This window comes from Anticarsia gemmatalis, chromosome 10 (genome assembly GCF_050436995.1).
Source record: "Anticarsia gemmatalis isolate Benzon Research Colony breed Stoneville strain chromosome 10, ilAntGemm2 primary, whole genome shotgun sequence".
In the NCBI taxonomy this organism is placed as follows: Eukaryota; Metazoa; Arthropoda; class Insecta; order Lepidoptera; family Erebidae; genus Anticarsia; species Anticarsia gemmatalis.
The window spans coordinates 10,476,246-10,502,223 of NC_134754.1; the positions used below are offsets into that span (position 1 = coordinate 10,476,246).

Sequence of the window (25,978 nt, forward strand, 5' to 3'; positions counted from 1 at the left end):
CGATACAATTATTAAAAACCAGTAATAGGTAGAGGAAAAATAAAGCTAAGCATAAGTAATTAGGACCGAGACACACTCAATAAGTCATATAATCTTACTAATATTATAAATACGAGTTTGTGATTGAGTATGTACATATATGATTACTACCCTTTCACTCAAAAACATTTCTACGGATTTTTATAAAATTTTTGGAAGTAAAGAGTCAGTTTCGGTTCTGGATTTACTTAGGATAATTTTTACCCCAGAAAAAATGGTCACGCATACAAAGTCGCGAGCAGAAGCTGGTTATAAGTACTATTAAGTACCTAAATAAAAGTCTTTCTTAAGTTCCATTTCTGCACTAATGCGTGCATTACCACATTGCTGCTTAAGTGTTGCGCTTGCACACGTAACGATGATACAAAGACCTTTCATCATTTCCGTCGCGACGATTAAGCGAAGATAATGTGACTAGATTGTTTACGTTTTTATGCACTTCTTATTTCACAATGTTAAAATTATATTTTTGTCTGAAACCTGCTGTTTTTACTACACTAGAAATGAATGATTAACCTTTAGTTGAATAAACAGACCGATTTTACTTAATGATTGAACACAAGTTTTAGTCCGATCCATCACATTATTGTTTGTTTCTATGGTAGAGAGATTTAGGTAGAGGGGCTTTTCGACTTCAAATAAAAAGGTATTAAGTCATTCCATTAGAGTAGGTAAGTACCTACCTATTAGTGCTACCCAGTATTTAATAACTTAGCCTACCATGATTTAAAATTGAAGCAAATATAGGTAACACGATTTAAAATTGAATAAAACTGTTACAGAAATAGCACTCAAATTACAAACCTCTTACGAACCGACTAAAAGATAAAGACAATAACAAAGAACCAATTACTTAAACGCTTTTAAGCCGTGTTACCAACACGTTCATAAATCTCAAGTTCTTCAAGTGACGTAACATCCTAATCCCAATGAAATACAACAGTGAAAGGATATAGCGGAGGTCGAAAGGAACATATAATGCCCAAAACACGATCCATTTTGCGCAAGACCTTTGTTCAGCAAAGATATTTAGATAAAAATCTACACAAAAGAAATAAGTACTGCTAAAGATTGTTGCTTTGACATGAAAATTGATGGTTTCGACATTTTACTTCGTTCGTACTTCGTATGCAAATCGTAAATAGTGAACGCAGCGTTTTTCTTCAAGACTGCTATTGATACAAGTTTTTTGCAAATATCAAATTCGTTGTTGCGAAATTGCTGTCTATTAAATCTATTATAACCTTACTTGCGTATTTTATATGTTCTATTTACCTACTCGATCGAATCGAGTCGGATTTATATAGAATGAATGTATTAGATAACCTTCGTCACTTATTCTAAAAAGAAAACCGAAGCGTGTTATCAAAATAATGTTGGGATACACCTTACATTTTAATAGAGCCTAACAAAAAAGCCGATGCGTTCAATATCTGTGATCTTAAATAACATGTAGGGAACATATCGCTGTTTATGGGCTAGTGTGGACAATGGGTCGGTAATTACAAGGCGTGGGCGTACGATAGAACGTCAGGACGTAAGGCTATCTCGCGATCTCACTCTACTAATAAGACTAGCTGATTTGTGCTTTCCAACGTCTATTCATATGTGAGGTTCGTTTGTTTCAGCTCTTCGCGATGTGAGGATAATATTCATGGTGTAATTTTGATGAAGTAGGTAGGTACCTATATTGACTTGCACCAATTCTATGTGAACTTTACCATTTTATGGTCCAGGTTTAAGGAAATGCCCCGTTCCTGCACACGTTCGTTCTGGGTACCGTAGTTTCGATTCTCGCGTAAAGCAGATAGGTAGGTACAGTAAATCACTCACACTTGGATTGTTTTTGGGTTTTGGTTTAAAAAAATTAACAATTTTAGCCAACCGAAATGTGTTTCTGTTTATAAGCTATAAAAAGGGCCTTATTTTAATTTTCTTCACAGGCCATCGTTTGTTTCTTGACAAAAAAAGTCCCTAACGTGTTGCTAAAAAAAAACTGCAGTTTAATACAAAGAACTAGCCACCAGTCAATGTTGGTCACATAAATCAGTCGGCAATATGTCTCGGCTGAAACACTTTAGCTTGCGAACAATAGTAGCCGGTTTGTTAGTAGCCTATCTCGGTTTAGCCTTGTACGACACGTGTGGCTGTTTGTAAATCACCCTCAACACTTAAGGCTTTATAACCTATTGAAATTTCACTGAAATAGATTTGATTTAGTCGATAAATTGAGCTCAATAGTTCTGAGAATATACTACCTTTAAGGCCGATTGTATAGAAAGCGTGAGAGCATCTTCCAAAGCCAGAAAATAATAATTTTAGGCACAGAATAATTAAGAGATTTATGTTAATCAATTAAGAGAACTAAAGTATCTTAACCGCACTGTTAGAGCCCTCTGGTAAGCAAGTTAGCAATCAACTTCACCGACTAACAGAATGTGGGACGGTCAGGAACAATTAAGTATCCCTTGTGGTCGCAATAGGACAAAATCCTGGACCACTATTACTTAGAGCGGATTAAGTAACACCGATTGCTTAATTAACTACCTACCAATATGCAAAAAAATTACCTATTGCTTTAAATTTGATAAACCTACTTCCATGATGTTGAGTGCCTATCTATCAAATAGTTTCGTTAAGATAGGTAGATAGGCATTGGAAGTGATTAATATAGACCACGCAACTTTCATATAGGTTCCTACATAATGTACAAAGATACCTACCTATCTTCTTAGTTACCTACAACAGTCGCCGATAAATACGTAGGTACCTTCCAAAAGTACTGTCTGGGTAGGCATACATTAAAATTTACATAAGCCTCTACATAGTCTTTGCCAAAATACCTACCTACCTGTGATTTTTTTAGAGTAACATGTTCGATTTTAAAAGCCATAAAATTATATTTATGGAAGCATGATTTCCTAAATTTTGATTAATTTGGGCGTCATCTGCTTAGTCTCATTGGCTTTCAGCTGAACCCACTTATGGGACCTACAAATTATAGGTGACAACCGATGGTTTTGTAGTAAGTAGATAGATAACCTAACGTTTTCAGTTCAGGATTCCTTGTATGGAAGTCGAGGACATGCACAGCGGTAACTTAGTAAGTATAATCTGTCGACGGTTGTTTTACGAGCCAGCTTTGTTTCAACACTATTTATTACAGGTCTATCCCACACACACAATACAATTTATTATAGCAGTTAGGCACTTTAGATCCCATATTGTTCAAAATAACAGAAGTGCTTATCGGTAACATGTAGGACTTAGGTATGGGTAACTGCCAGATTTGAATGTAAGTTGATAATACATCCTCGGATAACACAATGATTACGCGACTCTTTTTAACCCCAGACTCTTTATTAAGTAAAGGAAAACAAACTCACAAGTAGGTAGGTACTTAGTACTATTTACATTAAACTTTCTTACTATGAAGAACTCATTCATCTTTTACATAAGAATAAATAAAAGAAATTACCTTTATCCAAAACAATAAAAAAATAACTGCTTCAATTGCAACAGTTCAAACACTAAGGGCGTCCAAAACACTTATCACATGTGAAATCAGTTCGTATCACTGTAAAGTCCGATTCTTTAGTTATTATTTTAGTTCGACGATAAGACCGGACGGTTCACTGTTATTTTGAACCGGCGTCTCGCTCGCAACGAAGCACCGCGTGCATTTCAATGGATGAAAGTGTAAACCGTGGTTTTTGTATAGCGCCCTCTCGTTTACGCTCGTGCGCGCGAAAAAGATAGGAGACCCGCTATATTCAAGTTTGGCTTTTTGAGTGGAGCGACAACTTCGCCCACTATTTTATTGTTATTCTAATTCTCTACATCTTGAGACTTCTTGAAGAGCTTCAGTGGCCTACCGTTTATGACCACTAGAGCCAAAAGTGCATTTTGTTTCTTTTTTTATTATAGGATATAAATAAAATGTCTTAAACTATTGGGGTTTTAATCAGGAGCGAAATAAAAAACCAAATGTGGATCGATCGTTTATTTTTATTTTCTTCCCACAGGTGGCAAGAACCAGAGTAGCGAGCACAACCTAACATAATTATGAAAATGGTAACTATTTTCAGGGATAACCACTTCTAAATGAATTTACAATCTTCAAATAGACAAAATTTGGTACATTACTAATTCAAAAGCTCATACAAATCTGTATGCTATCGTTATCTCTATACTTAATTGCAAAATAAATGTGTGCCAATTTTCGCAATAAGTTTTAGTTACTTAGTAAATATCGAAAATGTTAAATCCCGTGAGATAATTCGTAAAGTGTATTAGATGTTTTATAAAAATCGTGTGTAATTAAATGGTTTCGTTACTCGCAGTGCTTTGAAGTTTGGAGCCAAACTATAAGATGTGAAATCCCTTGTGTACTGCTCGTACCCCGGCCTATAAGATACTTTTTAAATCTCTAATGATTTTACGAAACTTCAAAAAGAAAATAAAATGATATACATAAATTGATATGAAATGTAAACAAATATGCATGTAACCAAGGCCACTAGTTAGCAATCGGTTACAAGCCGACTTGTCTCCTGATGAGAGAGCATTTCAAGATTTTGAATTTCCTCACTACATGCAAATATTTTGTTTCTTTTCTTATATTTTTTAACGTGTGCTGTTAGCTACGTGTCCAAAGTATATGATCAGAAAAAGGTGATGCTCTCTTTTAAAAAATATTGTGTTTAAACAAACATTGGTTATTCGCTGACAGTAAAAAATGTTGAAATACCAATATAGTTATATAAAGACGAAGAGCTCTTTAGCCACTCAAAAATGATCATGTGGCATTAATATTAGATGTAATCATCGGGGACATGCGGTCCTTTAGCATCACTTGAGCCGACTATATTGGTACAGCAATCGATTCAGCGTGAATATAATTAGAGGACAACCGACGCAAGTGAATCTCAAGGATCCGTAACAACATTTGAGACGCCAATCATTTCAATGAGACGAGGAAGCAACAGTGATGTCGTAATATAATTCATATTCATATTATGAAGCCCAATGATTTCATTGGCGTCCCATTTAATAACTAAGAAGCTTGCAATAGTCTGGCATGCTTGATTATAATTCCCCGGTAATAAACAGCCATTGCAAACCTCTCAAGTTTTTCAACAATTGTTCAAACATTCCTTCAACACTTGTCAAAAAACCTTAATATAATAATAATTATCCATTGATGTTTTAAGGACAATAAGACAATCAAGTGCATAGGCACATTACATTAGATTAATAACTAATCAAACATAATATTATATGCAACCTTGAATCTAGTACATTTTTTTTTGCATTTTCTAATATTTTTTATCGAGGTATTCTTTAGCGAATATCGTTAATGGAATAAGTACAATATAATATGAACTTATGACAGAAAAAAATGAAATACATTATGTGACACGAAAAAAATGAAATGTGAATTAATTAGTTGAATGAGTTTAAAAATACCCAACCTCTCTAATGACGTACCTTTAGATAGTAAGTGATCATTTCACTATCTGAAATATTGTAGTCTCACACCGACACCGACAAGTACTTGTTACCCAACTTAGCAATAATTACCAGCGCATGCATATTTCAGATAAAGAAATTGACAACAGAATTAGCGAAAATATAATAATACATCATTTAAAAGAACTGAAAATGACTATACATTAATTTCACAATATACTAAATATATACAATGATAGCCTTCCTGATGTAAAAATTTTGCAATGACATTTTTTTTAACATTTTTCGTTTTCAGTTATTACAAACAGAAGTAAATCACACTACATAAAAATAAATATATAAAACACGACACATAAATAGCAAAGTTTGCACGAATATTAAAGTTTAATATGAAATTGTAACGAGGCAAGGCTTTCAAATGAAATAAATATAAGTTGTAGGGGGGCCGTGTACATGGCCAGATCGTTAGTGGTCACTAACTAACCGCGGGCTGTACACGAGACCGCAGCTAGCACGACTACAGCCGACACACCCCGTGTAAAATGAAAATATACGAAAATATAACATATACACTTCTTATGTTTTACATGAACTATAATAACAGTTACGCCTATATGAACTGTTACAATCCATACTTGGAGCTGTAAATTATGTTACAATTTATGACCGTCCCTGCTCACCGTTCCGCAGTGCCTCCGTCGTAATGCATAACATGCCACTTCGCCAAAGTTAACCAACCGTGCAGTCGAAACGTTCGCTCGTGAGCGGCGAGCAGCGGTGAGCAGCGGCGGCCGCAGTTATCGACGAGCACGATACAGTTCAGCGATATCGACGCACTAGGGGGACGGCTCGGAGCGCCCCCGCCTTACATAGTCCAGCTTCATACAAAACTGCTAACACCTCTGTTTACCACTATTGGGCAGACCGGGCACGCGCCCACCACGACCGCCTCCCTACATTATATATTGCGGCTAATCAATAAAATCGCCGCGTGTAAAACTTAGACAACGTGGACAAACCATCGTAACCAACGGTCCATTGGTTCCTTACAAAGATACATCTAAACCTCGGACGAAAAGCCGCATCTCGACATATTCGGCTTTGAAGCAGTTTCAACTGTGGATACATCTTTCGCGAATGTTCTTTCGAAAGGCGTACCCACCGCTGGACATGACCGGAGATGCGCCGGTTCATCTCCGCACAAATCAATGTTCGCGTTCAAAAATGTTGCAACAGAAAACAGAACAATTTTAATTTTAAGATATAAAATTTTGAATGAATTTAGATCGCCAGGAAACGTAAACGAAAAATACTAACAAAAATAAAATACCTGTTCTACCTACATTTTATATTAACAAATTATTAAACAAGTCGGGACGATATTATTGTAAGAATTATATTAGAATCGTCCTATCGTGTTCATCATGAAATGCTTCCGCTTCGACATTTACGTTTCGTGTATTTTTTAACTAAAACAAATAAAATATATATTTTCCCAACAAAACATTTTCAAAACAAATACTTCAACAATATTCAGAAAGCTTATTTCTTTGAGGCCATTATTCAGTAACGCACATTATCGAACGCCTTCGTATAATAATCCAATTTCGTCGAGATATCGACGACGAAACGAGAGCATTCCATCGAACACTCCTACATCAATATGAAATCTCTACAAAGAAAACATTGAACTAAAATTAACGTTACATTACAACTCCTCCCTTCAATATCTACAATCATAAGATATGTTAGCACTTCTAGCCTTTTTGTACCTCGACAATCTTCATCGACACACGGAGAGAGTAACGTTTAAGGCTTCGCTAATTAACCCTACTATTTATTGCTAACTTTTTCTTTCTAATGCCACTCGAAAGAGCGATCGAGCCACAGAGGACTTCGTCTCGAGACCGATCGCGGCGGTTCGTCGCGTTTCGAAAAGCCGCGGCGGACGACGAACGCGCTCGACGCGCCGTACCCTCGCAGATCGGCGGAGGAGGCCGGCTCGGCGCGGCCTAGCGCGTGAGCGGCCGGTCCAGCGCCAGCGTGCAGCACGGCAGGAAGCGCGCGTGCGGGTGCGTGCACTGCGCCGCGCAGCGCAGCGCCGCGCTGTGGCGCCGCTTGCGGTCGCCGCGGCCCTCGTCGGGCGCCTCGCCGCCCGCGTACTGCGCGTGCGCCGCGCTGATGTCGGACAGCAGCTCCTCCCACTCGCGGCTCAGCTCGTCGGCGCGCGGCGCGGCGGCGGGCGCGGGCGGCGGCGCGGCGCAGGCGGCGCAGGCGCGCTCGCTCCAGATGCTGCGCGCGGCCGAGGCGCGCATCTTCTTGGCGGCGCGCCCGCACTCCTCGCACGGCGCCCAGGCCGCGGCCGCGCCCGCGCCGTCCGTCTGCACGCCGGCGTCGCGCTGGCGCAGCGGGAAGCGCAGGCGCAGGCCGGGGCCCTGCTCGTCGAGGTCGGGGCAGCGCTGCGCCGCCGTCAGGTTGAGCCGGCCGTAGTCGATGCTGCGCGCGGCGCGGTACTCGAGGTAGCGCTCGAGCGTCGCGCCGTAGAACAGACCGCCGGACTCGCTGCGCTGGAACTCGACCGAGTCGGGGTCGCCGCGGATGTCGAACGTGTCGCCGTCGGCGTAGCGCGGCGGCTCGGCGTCGGGCTCGCGGCGGATGGGGCGGAAGTGCGTGCGCGACGAAGTGAGCAGGTCCTCGCGCGGGCGGGAGGGGGCGCGGCGCGGCGGCTCGCGGGCGGCGGGCTCGGCGCGGGGCCGCTCGCGGTCGCGGCCGCGGCGCGGGGGCACCTCGGCGAAGCCGCTGCGGTCCCGGCTGTGGTTGATGGCCGTGAAGGAGCGCATGGTGTTGGCGACGCTGGCGAGCGCGTCGTATATCTCGTCGCCCTCGTACAGGGCGAAGGACTCGAGCTCGCGCGGCTGCGGCTCGACGACGTCGGCGAGGTTGAGCGGGCGGAAGCGGTCGTGCAGCGCGGGCGAATCGCCGCGGTCGAGCGGGGGCGGGAAGTCGGCGGCGTCGGTGGACCAGATGCTCTCGGTGAGGGAGATGAGACTGCACTTTTCGGCGGACGGAACGGCAAAGAGGCGGTCGGAGGGAGACGACAGGAGATCTTGGAAGTCTATCGGAAGATCCTGGTACTCGTCGTCTGGAGTGTTCTGGTCCTTCGACCACAGCGCCTCGATGCTGCGGTCGAACTTCGCCTCGAACTTGGCGTACAGTTCCTCCTCCATGGGGGTGCGCACTCGCGGGTTCAGATCCTCGGTGATGACCCACTCGGCATCGAGGTCGAGGCTGTCATCCCAGTCGGGCACGACGTTTTCGTTCATCCTGATTTTACCCTGCGTTATCTCTTTGAGCTCGTCTGTGACTGTGTTCTCGCACGTACCGTAACCCTCGTCTAAAGCTATAGCTCGAATAAACTCTTTCACGGGGTCTTGTGTTTCCATGTCCCACACACCCTCATGTGTGACCCACTCCGACAGAATCTCTTTACTATCGAAGGATCTACTGTAACTGTTGCAACGTTTCTTGTTGTTCTTCCTCTGGCCGTGGTATGAATTACGTCGCTCCTTACCTGTAGAAAATTTCTTGTTTTTCGTATTCCAATCTTTAGACACTGACAATTCGCTTTGCATTTTGATCTTCGTATCTGGTGCTGATTTGCGACACCACGCCGGTGGTGGGAGATAATACGGTAATGGCGACTCTCGACCTTTTTTCAAAGCCGGAAACGCAGCGTAATATCGACGAACAGCCTCAGTTTCCTCTATTGAACACGTGGGCATGCCTATTCCTGACGCACCTTCTTGATCTTTGATATCCTGGAGTCGTGTGCACAGCTGATCAACAATGTTGTCAAGATTAGATTCCTGAAAAGAACCAATGTTACATTGTAAATTCAGAAATTGCTGTTGACAATAATATTTACTAATAAATTTAGCAATATGAAATAATGAACTACAATAATAACTGGTGATTAGATACAAAAGCATCAGGGAAGAACCCAAAGATGTAATTGAATGGAATTAACACTGATCAATAAACAAAACATGAAGTGTCAAAAAGGTGAATAACTGATAAAACTGGTGATAAAATAAAAAATAAACAAAATTATAAGTAAATAGGTATATTGTACATACATGATAGATGTAAAATTGCACTACACTAAAATTGCTCTCCACATCCATAGGCATTACTCTATATAATAAAAATTATGCATACAATGATAATGCAAATAATTTCAACAATGGAACAAAGGAAGAATGCAGTAATGTTCCTTATCTAATGTGCAAACCAAAAGGGACATCAAAATACATGGGTGCGGTGCTTTCATAGGCAACAATACTTCTGCAGGAAATTCCTGTGCAGTTGAGTAGCATTAATAAATTGCACCCAAAATAAATTTCATGGAACAATTTAGATAAACATAGCCAATTGTCTAACTACAGTGAAATCACAACAATTTCATGTTGCCTATAAAATAACATATAACATTGGAATAGATGCAAAACCGACCTTCTTGTAAGGATTCTTATAATTGTTAATTGTCTTCATTTTAACATTCCCACTGTTATGGTCACTTTCCAGTGTTACTGAGCACTGCATTTCCTCTTGACAGTTGAAAAAACAATAATAAGTTTAGACTGATTATTATTTGATCACTACTCGGCAAATGAGTACTTCCTAATTATTACTCCATTACTATAGTGGTTTTTAATTGCCTACTTATCATTTATTTAGTAAACAGATCATGCCAAGACACTTAATGATGTATTGCAAGTCCACTACATAATGCTTCATTATTTATTTGTTTGATTTGTGATAATCATGTTAGGTGCATTTATGAATATTTAAATAATTTCTTTGTGACCTTACTTTTAAATTGGAAAAAATGCTAGCAAATTGCTGAAATATTAAAATAGAAATGTGAGACATGACAATGCCATAAGTGAACAAGTAGTATTTGAAGCGCTTACCTGTTCCAAGTGGGTGTGTATCAGATGATGAAGTGTGGAGTCTGGTGATGTTCTCTCGACGTGGCAGGCCAGCAGGCGAACGCCTGACTCTCTCTCTTATGCTTACGCATCCTGTCCTTGATAGTGTCTGCCGTTATCAAACACCATCATCTTGTATAATAATCGTGAGTCCATTTTACAATCGCCGTGAGCCGTGTGATATAAATCGATCCTTTAATTCTTCTGTTGCTAATACATCCTTAATTTCTTTGGCCTATTTTTGCTAGTGGGTCGTTTTGTCTTATGAGCGTTTTGCTTTAACAATTTTTTTGCAATCGCATTGTCACTAGCTAATAACAAATGACGCACTATGTGCACCCCTTATTTCTGGAAAACGAAACGTTTATTTTTACCATACCATACTGTTTTCATACAAAGGTCATTGAGATTTAACAAACACAAAGAATTTGAGGAGACGTGAATACCATGCCCGCCCCGCCGTGCTAAATGGGTCGATGGCGCCAAAACGTCACCCGAGCGAGGGTGAACGCAGACGAAGCCTCTTCACAAGCAACGTCACCCACTAACACTTTTTGTTACACATCAACAAAGAGTACTATTACGCACGGCACGGTATATCTTTTATCGTTGATTTTCTCTGACTCATAGTGCTTGTTCCATCTACGATACGATGCAATTTCACAAGAAGGCGACAGTGTTACATGATGCACTTTCACTGAGGACGCGCCATGTACCTACTTCCGCGTCGACACTTAAAAACAACGATAAATAATAGAAATTACTCACCTGTAACAGTTTATACGGGGTTAAACTATCATGTTATATCAATACACACACACCCCACATGAAAAAAAACATGGCAGCCGCAATGAGTGAGTGAGAGTCACAAAATTATTTTATTTTGCGCAACTCCGTCAAAAGATTGGAATGACGTCTCATTATTGACCAATCATATGGCTTCGCTTTTCAAAATCATCAAAGATGGCGGACAGACAGCCCGTGATTACACTTCAGGCACCTTGTGATTCGTCGAAAAACTGCTATTGGCTAATCTGAATATCTGTGTTGCGCGTCAGCCAATGAACTCTCAGGATTGTAAACCGGATGCAAGACTTTCGCGCCACCTATGGGCGCCAAATTGAAAAATGGATATAAATACTTGATGATGAGGTTTTTGCCAACAAGGTCAATAGTCCAAAGACCAATTAATTTATGATAAAATGCCCAGACTAAGCAATATTATACATTCTTGTGGTTATTTCATAAAATATTAGAATTCTCTTTGCAATGAGTAAAGATAATTTAAATTATTAACGACTCAATAAATATTATTCAAGGTCGGGTGAAGGCCACCACTGGCCAATGCTGTAGAAAATGAAACAACGTAATTTTCATCGATCTTTTTATTCTCTTACTCTTTAAAACTTTATTTTCTCAGCACATCAAATAGCAAAATCATTGCATGTCATAGCACTGACTCGATGGAAAAAAATGTTACCAATACTGTTGGTAAGACATAATAAAAGATTTGATAGAGAAAAGATAAATAATCTTACGAAGAAATACATTACAGTTATAACTGGTGCTAACACTGATAAAATGGCTGACAATTTATGCTATCTTATAAACTGATGACAGTCAGTAGAGTGCAATAATGGTTATGGCGTGTAATAAATTTAAAATAATTGGGTTTTACTTGAACATAAATGTACGATTATTTCCCATGAAAATAAAACAATGACCTTTGAGTCAACTGTTGTAAACAGCACTTGGCGTTCATACATTTCTATACATAATAAAATAATCACATACAAGTTATACAATAATCAGGTATCTAAGAACATTTTCGAAGATTGAGTTAAATTATAACCATTCATCCCAATTTAAAATTGAAATGGAGTAACAAAAGCGAACCATGAAGGGCTTTAACAATTTGTGCTCCAACATTTTTGATTTAACCACTATAATAGACTAAAACAAAACTTAAACTGAATAGCGATCACAGAAATGCATCAACGTAACACGTTATACATAAACAAAGAACCAGAAATAAATAAAAAAACAATAAATAAAAACATAAAATTTGTACGGCATGGAAAGTTTAGGTAATTATTATTCAATACAATGTATTGATTGTGAGTTAAACGTTATTTACATATCCTTGCTGATTGATTACATGTTACAAAATGCTTATTGTCATTAGGGTAACACATTACATAAGGTAATTAATAATAGAATTACATTATTCTTCTACATAAATTTATATGCATGTCGTTACTCTAGTACAACAGTAAAGTTATCTGCGGAGTATGACGCGTGACGCGGTAAGATAGTGACCTCCGTGGTGAAAACGTGACGTTATCGTGACATGCCACGTGTGACGCGTATCTCGCGAACATATTCGCTGATGCATATTTAAATACAAACGCCGAACGCCATCTTTGCTAATTTATCGTCACCTAAACCAGCAGGAAGGCAGGACAGTCCTCGTACACTGCTATTTACACCTTGACTAAGTAAAGTTACGCTACTCAGTGGCTTTCGTGCCGTTTACTAGAGTCTTCTGTTTTTGTTTTAGTGACGATTTCTTCGCTCTTCGGGATTGCGGGTTGTTCGCCAAACTTCTCAACGGCCTTCTTCATTTCTCGCCTCTTTTGGGCCTCGCGGATGATGGAGAATAAACTCTGGGAAAATTGAAATAAGTATTTAGTCACAATTCATACCTACATGATGTCATGATACATGTGCATCGATGACTTGACTGCAATATACATTAAACACTTCTGATTCATGATCATAGTCTTATAATAGCGCTAACACAGGAATTATCAGAACCTTGAGGCAAAAGAAACAAAACTAACGCCAAATACAGTCAAAACCAAAATCTCTTAATACTTAGTATTACCTATCTACATTACGTTTATTTGGAAATAATCCAAATAAACTCGGATGTGTCCTCCATAACGAATGTTTGATAAACAATATTTGTGCGTCGTATTTCGGTAGTGGACATTATATCTCTTGTTTACATTCGCGAATCGACCTTGGCTGACACAAATACTGTTATCAATGTCCTTTCTTTTTAATAATTCTTTTAACAGCTGACTTTGTGCGAGATAAAAGTTTGATGACATACAAAATGCGCGTCGCGACTTTCGTATGTGGGACAATGATAAGTGGTCTCCAACTTTCACCAATAATTTGAATATTGATTACTTGTGTGTGCCTATCTAACCAGTTTTAGGCATAATTATGGTTTGTAAGCCTGCTAGATTTTATTAGAAAATTTACGACAAAAAAACAGTAATGTTTGAATTTTTTACTAATTTATATGTTCGCCAAAATCACTGTTACTGTATTGGTTAAATTATCTTCATATTACAAGGCTACTTCAAAAATCCAGTTCTCGCAAAAAAACATTTAAATCAATACTTTCACGCCTTAGTTTAACACCTAAAATCTTTTTAAGAGCATATCCAAGTAAAGTTCTAGAAACCATACACCTAAACCTAAGGGTTACAAAGCTTTATTCCGTAAATGTATTCATTATTTCCATGATAAACTGTATATCACCTTTCCCTCTGAATCACTGGGCTTGTCCTGTTCCTTCGCAGCGATGGCGGCCTTGTCCAGCGCCTTCTGTATCTTGCTCTCGACTTCGAGGATCTCCTCCTTGTCCAACAACTCGATCAACTCGGCCATCTGCTTCTCTGATAGATTCACGTTCTCATTGCCGATTATTTCGAGCATCTGGAATACGAAGAACAAATTTCATATTACACTACCACAAATAGGTAGGTACCTACCTCTATGTATCGGTCAACTAAAAAATAATATTTTGGCACTATTAGATTGATTTGCTTTACATATCTATCGCATAGTAACTATTAATGTATTCAGAAGTAGTATGATCTTATTAAGTGGTAAAATGTAGTAAAAAGATACTGTTAGCTTACGAGTTTGGTACTGATGGAAAGTTCTAGAAGTTATATTATCGTTACTCATAGTGTTACGCCTATTTTCTCACGTACAATAACGCAATCTGAGGTGTAAGTATATTATATACCTACATAACATTGATTTGTTTTTCTTCTATCTTATATAGAAAACGAGATTATAGTATTCATATAAAAATAAGCGTAAAATTTATTAAAATAAAACGTAACATCCACATATCATTCCTAAATTGTTTTAAAGGCGGTTTAAATCACAATGTCAAATGTCGCTTCTCAGATTCCTAAGTAAATGTCCCTTCAACCTTGACAAGGTCGTCTAGAAACCTAGGTAGGTACTACTAGGCAGTTTGTAAGATGCCTACGATATTACATTTCACGACCATGAGTAAGAAGGTTAGCTGTTGTGTACTTTGACTGAAAATAGACTGCTTGTTCATAGCTTTGATGAACTATATCAGAAAAGCTTAAGGAAAATATTAAAATTATTTCGAACTCGGATTACCTATGTTATCTCTTATTTTGTAAGTCATTTCAGTCACATGACTAGCAGTCAATGTCAATACACAATGAAATACTAATTACAGTCAAACCTTAACAAAAAATATTTAAAAATAAGCAAATAATATCCAATACGAATAATAAACACAAACGAGTTACACTTATGCAAATACGGCAAAACTATCGAAACGTCGTGACTCATAGTGTCAATGACCTCAGTGAGACGTCCTGACCCCACACTCTCTAGTCAATAACATTTTTGTTTACTTTCGGAACGCCATGCACCGTAATAATTACATTCTTTACCGTAAACTAACCTACCCTAATTCAAAAGATACAAGGAAATAGAAAATAGCTTTTTTTATTTGACTTAGAGCTTCAACAGGCCGGTCATAAATAAGTCCGAAGCCGGAACATTTCCTCGTTCTACAAAGATTTAAAAATAAATGCTCAATGTTTTTTTCACAACGGCCTAATAATACTGGCCGTGGCGATTTATTTGCAATAAAAAAAGCATTTTTAAATGTAGAACATTCAAGTGAAAAGCGGTCATGAACAGACTGCCTGTGTGACCTATTTTGTGTTAAATTTACATTCCTTTGTTAGCGAAATGAGGAGCGTAGATATTAATTTTGCGCATAATGGCAGAATGCGGGCTTGGGTATTAGGTAGAGACACGCACAATGACATGTAAAGTGTCTCGTTTATTATAATCTTTAGCGATAGTATAATAAAACGATACAATTAGTGAAAGAAATAAAAGTGAAAAAATAAGCCTGTTTTACCATTAAACTGTCGTATCAACAGCTTGATTAACGTGTCCTATGTTGATCTTCTAAAACTTGCGACAACAACTTACCTAACAACTCTAACAAGTATAGAAACATTCGTTTTTCGCTTTTCTACTTAATAGATAGCTTAGCAAACTATTAATTTTTTGTGAAATAGATTGGGCAACAAAGTTCACGTGCCCTGCTGGCTAGGCAGCTTAACTCTAGAGTGCCAGTCTCAAAGACTTTCTGAATACAGAAATAGTTTTCTACGAACCTTCAAAACATCGTCAATCTTCAACTGGCCGTCGAAATCATCGTCAAGTCTTCCGAGCACATCCTGTATAAGTTTCAGTTTAGCCTCGTCGGGTACTTTCTGCAGGCTTTTAATGGAATGCATGAGTTCATCGATTTGTATGAGATGTTCCTTCGCCTTCTGCGGCTCGGACTTCGTTTGTTCGAGTGTGTTCTTCAGCGCCTTTTCCTTGCTCTCGAGTTCGACCAAAGCGGCGTCCAGTTTGCTTATCATGTTGTTCACGGCGCGATACAATCTGGAAACAGTATTCATTATCAATTTTATTCGCCTTACTACCTAGGAAACAATGGTAGATAATTTCTCATATACCATTGATTTGTAAAGTTTTCCATACGTTAAATATATTTATGACGATAGTAAAAAGAACAATACTGCACATAAATCTTTCAGGTTGGAATATCAGTATTAAATAGAGTAGAGGACAAAACATTTTGTGTAATGGATGTTTCAGATTTCGTATTAAGTTAAAACGGTGATTGGATTGTTGACTACTATCATCAAATTCAGAATAAACACTAGATAATATATTGAAAACTACAGAAATAAAAGACGAAATAGAACGTTTCAGATACGTAAATTCATAAAATTTGTAACTTATATTAAATATGTATGAGAATAACTATCTTATACAAATAGGTTGCAAAGATCAGATGGCAATCTATTAGTTACACATGTCTTATTCTATCAAACGACTGATAAATATTTCTCTATATCCTACTATCTTTACCAAAACATATTTATTGTAGACTGTTCGATACAATCAGTGTCATATTCAATTTCTTTCAAAATAGACATGAAACCGATAAAAAGGCTTATAAAGATAAAACACGGAAATGATTACGATAATAATAATTGTAACATTATATTACATAATATGTATGTTTCGAATCTTATCGCTCTTGACATACTTATTTACTTAGTGCAAAGTATGTATAAATTGTACTTTGCGATATTACGTAACCATCTTCAGAAGAAATAAGACATATAATGAAACTAATATAACGTCACTTAAGACCTTTTAAAATGCAACATACGCCTGGTGAAGGGAAATAATGCAACAAGTTGAAAAAGGCGTAAGATTCATGTTATATGAGTCGACTTATGCCCTTCTTGAACTAAATATTATCGCGTGTTGTTACACATAGCAATTATTATCAGCACATTCTCTATTGAAGTAATAATATTGTGCTGTGTACATAAACAACTATAGTAACTATTATACCTACATTTGTATTCAGGAAATTGCTGCACTATTGAGGAAATTGTATTGAAAAGGAATGCTCTAATTTACATAGCTCTTTGTTAGGGATATTTTTATTGTAGTAAACGTTTACAGAGAACACTACTGCCATCTATTTGACGTAAAAGTAAACTTTGGTAAGCAACCCAAATTCTCAAGCCTGGAAACGTTGTCATGAATGTATTGAGTCTTACTTTTTTATATAATCTGCTGCACTCTTACAAACTAATCTTATGTAATTTTACAAACATACAAACTATAGACACATAGTACAAGTTGCCTTAAACCTCTCCTGATCACAAATAATACTAGAATTCTCAAACAGAATGGAAACACCATAGTGGCAACTTTAACCAACACACTTCACAAAGTTATTAAGAAGGATAGTAGTAGTTTTACTTGTCTATAACATTTTTTAAATATTTTTTTATAAATGTTTTTGTGAAATTCGGCTTAAAGCCAGGACTCCCAATAAAATGAAAAAAAATAAATGTTATTATGTAATACTGTACCTGCGTGCACCCTTTGTAAGTTTGAGGTCAGCCTGCTTAGTCTTGACAATTTCTTGCATCTCTTTCACATCCTCGCTGTAGTCCATCAGCTCAGCCTTCAACTCTTGAATGCTCTCCTTCTCGAGTAACAAGGACTTCTTCTGTTGAGCTGTGGAATACAAATAATAAGAAACATTATTTTCTGTTAGAAGTTCCACAAAAAACAACATTCCTGTAGTTAATGTTGAAACATTACTATAGTTAATGTCGATGATGGGTACGTATTGTGATTGAACTGTCAGCTTGATAGTAATTCATTTAGTTATTTGACCATGCTAATCTCTGAAATCATTATATGGCTTAGAAAAAGTATTTTTGTATTAGAAGCATCCTCATGAGTAAAACATTAGTTATGGCTCCAGCTATAAACGGGAGCAGAGTAACCAGAAACGCTTATGTAACAAGGCAGAGAACAATCGCTAACTAAAACTAGCTCTAATTAGACTCTTCGTATTTTCAGGCAATTTATTCTGGCGTTTATAAAGATACATTATATTGTGAAAGGTATTAACTATAATCATTAGACGCCTGTTATCAGACTAACAAGGAAATGATCAAGGTCGAAGAAAGTCAACAGAATAATAATATTATATGTACGCCGTATGTTTCTAAGATTAGATCGGCCATAGTTTAATGGGAATTTTGTTAGGGTAGGCCACCAGTAAATGTTTTTGATGAAAAAATTATTGGCGCATAAAAACTTTCGATAAAAGATGCAAATAATAGTTTTGATATACAAATTGTAAATTGAAGGTAACAGTAGGTCAAGTGTTTGATAACAAAATGCGGATTTTGATAAAGTATGATAAAAAAATACATGTCATTTTGTACTTAAGATAGAAGAAAAAATTGTGACGTTAGTAAAAAGTATGTGAATTTTTTAAACAAATTTGAAATATTACAATATTTATTATTATAATTATTTATAACATTATTTACAGTATTTGCTTCTGTCTCTGAGTGACTCTGTTCTTTGCGAAAGTATGAATTCAATGATGTAATGTTTTTCCTTAAATCCGGCTCAAAATAAAACCACAAAATGCCGCAGAATTCGGTCACATGTATTTAAAAATGTGCAGTTATAGTAGCTTTAACGCACTTGGCAGCTTACAAACTATTTTTAAATATAAACAGTTCTGAACGAAGGCGGAATCAATCGCACTTTGATGCACTCCAGAATACAAATCAAAAATGTAAAATTTCATACTAAAGATTATTACTGTATAATATAGACAAACATATAGTATTATCTAGATTTAGATAAAACTTTTTGTATTCAATTTTTGTGTAACTGCAATACAGTGAATGCTTCGAGTCAAAGCCTTTGACGGAGAGGGCTGCTGGAAAGTGACTTCTCCCTTAGAATACATAAATCAGATAGTCCAATGCATATAATTTATGTTACTTGCGTCTCTGTATCCACTCGTAATTTCGATTAGCGCGGAAAGTTTGCTAAGAACCTTGCACGTGACTTGCATAATAACAATACTCGTATGATTTATGTAATTATAGCAATGCTCTTTATTAAGAACCAGAAGTAATTAATGTGTGTTTATTTTTCCTCCTTTACGCAAAAACTACTGAAGCGACTTCAAAGAAATCTTGGCAAGATTTTAACAAAAACAGTGACGTGTTTTCACTGTAAGCATTAGTCCTACGAACTTCATCGTCGTACAGACCTATATCATGAACAAAATGTAAAATGAAGCTTGTTCAATTTCTATTTGTAATGCGTTTTCCAAGTCTTTATTTACAAACAGTGTGATTCATTGGTTTACATTCAACTTCCCGTGCAATGGATTATACCAGTTTATTTCCCGCGTCAATGTTGCAATGCGGTGCCAACTAAATTGTGGGCGATATACCCGAATAAGTAGATATTATCGTGAACTGCTGGCAAAGACCACTTTTTGTTCGGTGAAAGATATGAATGAAAGGAGGAAAAAAAAGCTGCGTCATGTTGGCTTTGGGAGTTAAAATATGTATGATGTATGAAAAAGGGTGTACATAAAATATTTACAAACAGGTTTAAATATTTCAAAGATAATGATTGGTAGGCTGTTTGGACTTTAACCTTTGACCATGATTGCTTATTCATATGTTGAATGTACGACATATCGGAAAAATCGCGACCTTATCATAACTATTTGTCATATATGTTTGCATAAAGAAGTAGCAAGACTATCAACTCTAAACACGGCAAACGACAGATTATAAATAGAATACCTGTCAAGATCAAAGTGCGATTATTGGCTTTGTATACAAGACGTTTTAAATGGCAACACATAAAGTAACAATACCCTTACTAATGAGCTTCACAACATGTTCCGAGCACATGTGCGTACGTAAATAAATCTATGAATACACAATGACCGCACGGTAGACACGTAGACGGCGTAATTAGGCATACAAGTCATGAACTTGAACTTCATAGAAAAAAAGAAATGGCTCAATGCCAACATACCTAATCTCTCCAAAGCATCCTCAATTACTTCAATGTCTTTGCCAGAAAGACCTTCTTCAGATTTCTCAGATTTAGGCTTTGGAGTGTCTACAATGAGAATGGGAGCCGGGTCATTCATAGCTGCAGCAGTTTCTACTTCGATAATAGGTGCCTTGTCCTTCAATTCTTCCTTCTCTCTCTTCTTGGCCTCCAGTATCTGTTTCTCTCTTTCTGCCTCTTGTAATTCCTGTTTTTCTTCCTTGATCTGCTTCTCTTCAAGCTTGATAGCTTCTGCTTTAGCCTGAAATAATTAGTGACTTCTGTTAGTGACCTTGTGAGTAATAATTATATTACTTAACATCAGTTTATAAATCATACTTCATTGTCTTTACTCAAATAATACTGTTATTAGTAACATTAATTATTTAGCATTTACAGTGCAAGAAATGGGTACAAATCTTTGATAATTTCAAGGATAAAAATATGTCAAACGAAGGTTAATTCATATACCTAGATTGGTTGCAGTAAATCCTGTGCCAAATGAATCAAATAAATAATAATATAGCAAAGTATTTAACCCTGAGTTTTGAATGATAAGATTATAATTACCTTGAAGTCAACTTTGCCTTCCTTCTCTCCAATAGCAGCTGTTGTAGATGTTGCAATTTCTTCTGGCAAGGCAGATATAGTGGCCTTCAGCTTGTATGTTGTAGGTACATGCTCAGGCACCATGAGGGCCCTAGACAGCAGCAGTAAAGACGGTGGTACTCTCTCATTCAATGACAAATCAAGCCAGTTCCTCAACTCTTTCCTCAAACGCTCCTCTGACACACCATATGCTCTCATACCTCTAGCTTTACAAGCCTGTTGTAATTCACTGAAGTTTAGACTGTCCACTCCTTCTTTAGCAATCATTTTATCATCTGCAGCCAATGATCTCAGCTTCATTTTAAGATTAAACCTTAACATGGGACTTGTGCCAATGGTAGTTACATTCAACACTTTGCATAAAGCAACTAAATGTGGCCTCTGTAGTGAATCCAATGTGATCTCATCCTCAAACAACTTTGAAAACTTCATAATCTCTTCACTTGTAGCAACATCACCAGATGTCCTGATTCTGTTGAAGAAGCTGGAGAACTCCCTAGCCAACTCTGAGTGCCTAGTGCTGCTTGCCTGAGGGGCCATCTGGTCCAGTGTCTCTTGGAAGAATTTTGCCATTTCTAACTTAACTTTTAAGTGCTGTTTTAACTTAACATCTTTCTGACTTTTACTCTCAAAAGTGGATGGCAACATATTTGGGAAAAGTTTAATAATTATAGGCAGTGCAAATTCCAAAAATGGAATGATTACAATAATAATGAATGGTACCATTCTAAAGATATCACCAATTGTTGTGACCAACAGTCTGTGCTCTCTCCGTGTCAATGAATTACCTCGTAAAAGTTTAAAGAGTAAGAATGTAGAAATTCTGATTTCAAGAAAGAACAATTTGAATCCATGGTAGTAATGCCTCAATTCATCCATGACACGCTCCTTTAAACTCTTTTTTTTTTCAACCTTTTTAGGGAGTTTTTCTTGTTCCTCTATGCCTTTCTTAACTGTTTCAACAGTGGCTTCAACCTTAGAGGATGGCTTTAAAGGTTCTTTGTCAAAATAACATAAGGTTGTAGTAAATTGCCTGACATGTGGTGATAAGCAGTGCACTCTTGTGTTAAGAGGTTTCTGTGTAATATCATGGTGGCCAATCGGCTGAGTTGTATAATATGACAATGACCTTGAGAGTGTTATGTATGGAAAATTCTGATACTGCCTTGTCTCCCATAGTAATGCTAAAACAAACAAAAAATAGGAATTTAAAGGGTGTATAAATCAGATATTCGACATAATTACGAAATTTCATCACAGACTTTCTTTAAATTATAGTTAAAATATGAATCTATTTTACTTTCTTGATATCATATTGAGTTTGTAGGGAGGAAACATTTGCTGAGTGAGAATTTTAAAATGTAAATATTGATATTTAGTTGATTATTACATAGACATGCATTACCCATGTGATAATCATGACGAAAGAAAAAAAAATATTATTCAACTATGTTTAGTATCATTAAAATATGTTAATGCCTAATGAATGTACATATTGACAACTATAACCTTACACCTATTTTAGTTACATAAAACTCTATCGCCTCATTGTGGATATAAAATAATTTTCACGGTGAAGTCATACGGTACATAATAATCAATCAAAATCGGCTTTAGGTTAAGATGTATATTATGATGTTTAGAGCTTAGAATTATATACTTACTCGATCTTTTCAGGCATCGACATTGATTAATAATTAACCTGTTCATATTGTTTCCTTGCCGAAGCGTTTATTGTGTTGAAAAATGCGAAAATTGTAACAAAAACAAAATCAACCCATTACACCATGACAATCGAGAAGAACCACAGACCACACCACAGTTGAACACAGCTTACACTTCACGAGCACAGATAACAAATGTCATGTAACAAATCGATTTGGTTAAATTATTGCGAAATTTACCATTTATTGAAGTTAATTAAGTGTGATGAACAAACAAGACAATAAATATTGTGAAAAGTTATACTATCGTGTTTCTTTCATGTTTGGATATGAAATGTGAGCTTATCCGACTTCTAACTTTGATGACGTAATGAAACATTTTCTGAAAACAAAAAAAAAAATTTAATTATCTCTCTATTCTCTTTTTTGTCTCTATTGATATTTCATAAAACGAAATTATTTAATGAAACAGAAAATATCAATGTATATTAACTTTATCAATATGCCTGTTTGTGGCAATATTATTAAATGTCATGTCATGTAAATTGTCAAATGTCATAAATCCTAACCTACAAAATAATTTGTTTTCTATTTTCCATCGCTAGTGTTATTAACGGTGTACATTTTAATAACTCTACAATATCTATATACGGAGCGTAAATGAATACGGCACGTTATTTCATAAAATCCAGTTTAGACATCTTAAAAAAACCTGCGTTCCGAAGTCTTTCCAGTCGTAAGTTCAATAACAACCAAATTCTATCAATAACTGAAATACTTACCCGAGTTATGTGATAACAACGGTGTTTTTTGTTGTTTACGCATCAATTATACTATATTTTTTACATTGTTCTGTTATAAAATTAAAAAGTGTCTAGAGGTTATTGTCTTGTGTCAAATGCGGGAATTTTGAAAAAAGAACACATTGACTTCTGAGTTTTCTGATGCCGAGATACTTAGCAAATTGCAACATTTCATATAGCCGTTAGGTTTTTTCTATCATGAATACTTACTGTTCCAGGAATCGAGCTGGCTTCTGAAATGCAGCATAATGAAAAAAGTTTGGCCAAAAGGATAGTATGGCTGGACCTCGAAATGACTGGATTAGACATTGAACGCGACCATATATTAGAAATAGCGTGTGTAGTGACTGATGCAGACTTAAATATTATTGCTAAAGGTCCTAATTTGGTTATACATCAACCTGATGACATTTTGAATAATATGAATGATTGGTGCGTTGCTCAACATGGAGAGGTAATTAGTTTCTACAGAATCTTAACATTGAAACTTATAATGTCTTTGAATAAAGAATCAAAGCTTATTATTTTTTTTGTATTTAGTTGTCTACATTTAATTGTCCTGATGATTGAGTTCACACATTAAATGAATGCCCAAACATTCAAGATAATTCTTTAGGTTACTTAATAATTTCAGATGTGCGTGGTTATTGTATAAAATTTATATTAAAATATTTTTTATATTTTCAGACGGGACTAACAGAAGCTAGCCGCAAATCTAAAATATCTTTACAAGATGCTGAAAATCAAGTGCTCGAATTTGTCAGATCTCATGCTCCAGAAAAGAAATGTCCTCTGGGAGGAAACAGTGTATACATGGATCGTTTATTTATAAGAAAGTATATGCCTGCCATAGACCAATATTTACACTATAGAATAATAGATGTCAGTACCATAAAGGAGCTAGCAAGGAGATGGTATCAAAAGGAATTCTCTAAAATGCCTATGAAGAAATTCCAACACCGATCCCTTGATGATATTCTAGAAAGTATAGAAGAGTTAAAGTATTTCAAAACTAATATATTTAAATCATAATTTGTAGTACTATTGTTAGTATTTAATTGAAATCAAGTAAATTTTTCTTTAATGTAATTTATAGTATTATTGAACACCACACATAATAAATACTGCTAAAAGAATTTGTCTATTTTATTTGTAACTATAAATCAAATTACATTACTAAATTTTGGTCATCTGTTCAGAATATTATCCAGATAAAAAAATATAAGAGAATTTATCAAATCTGTGTGTTCAGTACTGTAATCACTAATCTGTCTTCAAATTCCAGCATATAATTTCTCATGGAATGATATAATAATGTGTAACAAACACTGGTCTTAACCTAAATAACAGGACTGGGAAGGCACACGTTAGAAATTACGTAAACTGCCGTCACGGCAAACACGGCAGCATGAGAAAACCTTAAATTAGCCCACTACTTCTCGGCGTTTCTTTCTAAAACGCCAAGCGTATTTAAAGACCTTTGCTTCGTAGGCGTTTCAAAGACGTTATACAGACGGGAGCGAAGACAAAAGCGCTATAAATGCACTACTTAATGTAGCCATGCATAAATTAGACGCGCCGTTATTGCCGACAAGCAAATAAAGTTAACGATGAAAAATGTCTTTATTGCCGGTTGTAAAACCACGAGGAACCTTAAGGAAGATTTGTTTTATGGCAGCTACTCCGTGGCCTTAAGGCTTAATACAGAATTATGTTTTCATAATAAAGAATACTGACTATCTTTGTGATAATCTTAGAATTTGTGGTTTGTGACAATCTGAGCGACTAACTAACATGAGGATTTAGCTGCGATTTAACCCTTGTAGTCTGTAGATTACATCTACAATAAGGCATGAGAAATGTAATCGTACCGTAGTTAAAGATGCCTTGTAAGCACCTTACCTGATTTATATCACCGTAGTCTCGTCTATATCAATCACAAATTAAACCAAAAATCCTAACAAAAAAAAAATATCTACCGATATAATTATTTAGCTAAGTACCTACTTAAGTACATAAACCCGTGAATTCAAAGTCACTTTGTTAAACAACTTGGGCAATAACAACAAACAAACAGACTTCCTCATTAATTTGGCTAGCTATTAATATTTCTACGAGCACGTCGTTAATGTGTAGGTACTATAATTTATGGACGTGGAAAGACACCTGAGAAATAGGTCACCGTGTCGCGTAGGCTTACAAACTGTCTGCTAAGTAGGGAGCTGTGTTGTTACAATAGGCAGCCGGTAACATCAGTGTTCTAGCTAATGTAAATGAATGTAGCAATAGATTTATATTTATTTACTTCCCTCATATGGGTGTATTTTTTATTTCCGTGTCTTTTATAAATACAGTTGTAGGGCTTGTCTTAGTTATGCCACTTTTAAATGTAGAAAATAAGCGCATTAGATCGCGTAGCTGGTTTTCGTTTCTATTAATTCATTCATTTGTTGGAAATCACACCTATCGCGACAGGTATTTGGCATTAAGTAGGTATCTTGGTACTACTTGGTACATAGGTATTTATTTATTCAGGGAAAATTACAAACATGGTGCACGCTACTATGCTGTGTGTTGCTTTACTTAGGTACCTACTAGTCGCTAC

At 36.7% G+C, this 25,978-nt stretch overlaps 4 protein-coding genes across 5 annotated transcripts in view; 1 reads left to right on the top strand and 3 right to left on the bottom strand.

The window, feature by feature from the left end:
- The window catches only part of LOC142975928 (uncharacterized), a 114,294-nt gene extending 110,510 nt beyond the window's left edge, over positions 1 to 3,784 (bottom strand). The window contains exon 1 of the mRNA XM_076119085.1: positions 3,518 to 3,784. The gene's annotated coding sequence lies outside the window, so the exon portion shown is untranslated. The remainder of the gene's footprint in view (positions 1 to 3,517) is intronic.
- A 243-nt stretch (positions 3,785 to 4,027) lies between these two features.
- LOC142975927 (uncharacterized) lies at positions 4,028 to 11,439 on the bottom strand. Of its 2 annotated transcripts, XM_076119082.1 has the most exons (4): positions 11,271 to 11,439; positions 10,485 to 10,850; positions 10,024 to 10,118; positions 4,028 to 9,377 (listed from the first exon to the last, which is right to left on the bottom strand). In XM_076119082.1, the coding sequence occupies exons 3-4, from the start codon at positions 10,111 to 10,113 to the stop codon at positions 7,524 to 7,526; spliced, it is 1,944 nt and encodes a 647-aa protein (XP_075975197.1). In that variant the 5' UTR covers positions 10,114 to 10,118; positions 10,485 to 10,850; positions 11,271 to 11,439; the 3' UTR covers positions 4,028 to 7,523. The 2 variants fall into 2 exon arrangements, with proteins under 2 accessions (XP_075975197.1, XP_075975199.1); XM_076119084.1 differs by lacking the exon at positions 10,024 to 10,118 and having other exon boundaries at positions 11,271 to 11,435.
- A 433-nt stretch (positions 11,440 to 11,872) lies between these two features.
- Positions 11,873 to 22,730, bottom strand: Letm1 (Leucine zipper and EF-hand containing transmembrane protein 1). The gene is made up of 7 exons (XM_076118903.1): positions 22,571 to 22,730; positions 20,868 to 22,090; positions 20,280 to 20,559; positions 17,777 to 17,924; positions 15,986 to 16,259; positions 14,058 to 14,234; positions 11,873 to 13,168 (listed from the first exon to the last, which is right to left on the bottom strand). The coding sequence occupies exons 1-7, from the start codon at positions 22,614 to 22,616 to the stop codon at positions 13,016 to 13,018; spliced, it is 2,301 nt and encodes a 766-aa protein (XP_075975018.1). The 5' UTR covers positions 22,617 to 22,730; the 3' UTR covers positions 11,873 to 13,015.
- Positions 22,731 to 23,116: 386 nt separating this feature from the next.
- On the top strand, positions 23,117 to 24,503 carry LOC142975824 (putative oligoribonuclease). The gene is made up of 3 exons (XM_076118905.1): positions 23,117 to 23,306; positions 23,592 to 23,827; positions 24,061 to 24,503. Exons 1-3 carry the CDS (start codon positions 23,231 to 23,233, stop codon positions 24,403 to 24,405), a joined length of 657 nt encoding a protein of 218 aa, XP_075975020.1. The 5' UTR covers positions 23,117 to 23,230; the 3' UTR covers positions 24,406 to 24,503.
- Positions 24,504 to 25,978: the final 1,475 nt, after the last annotated feature.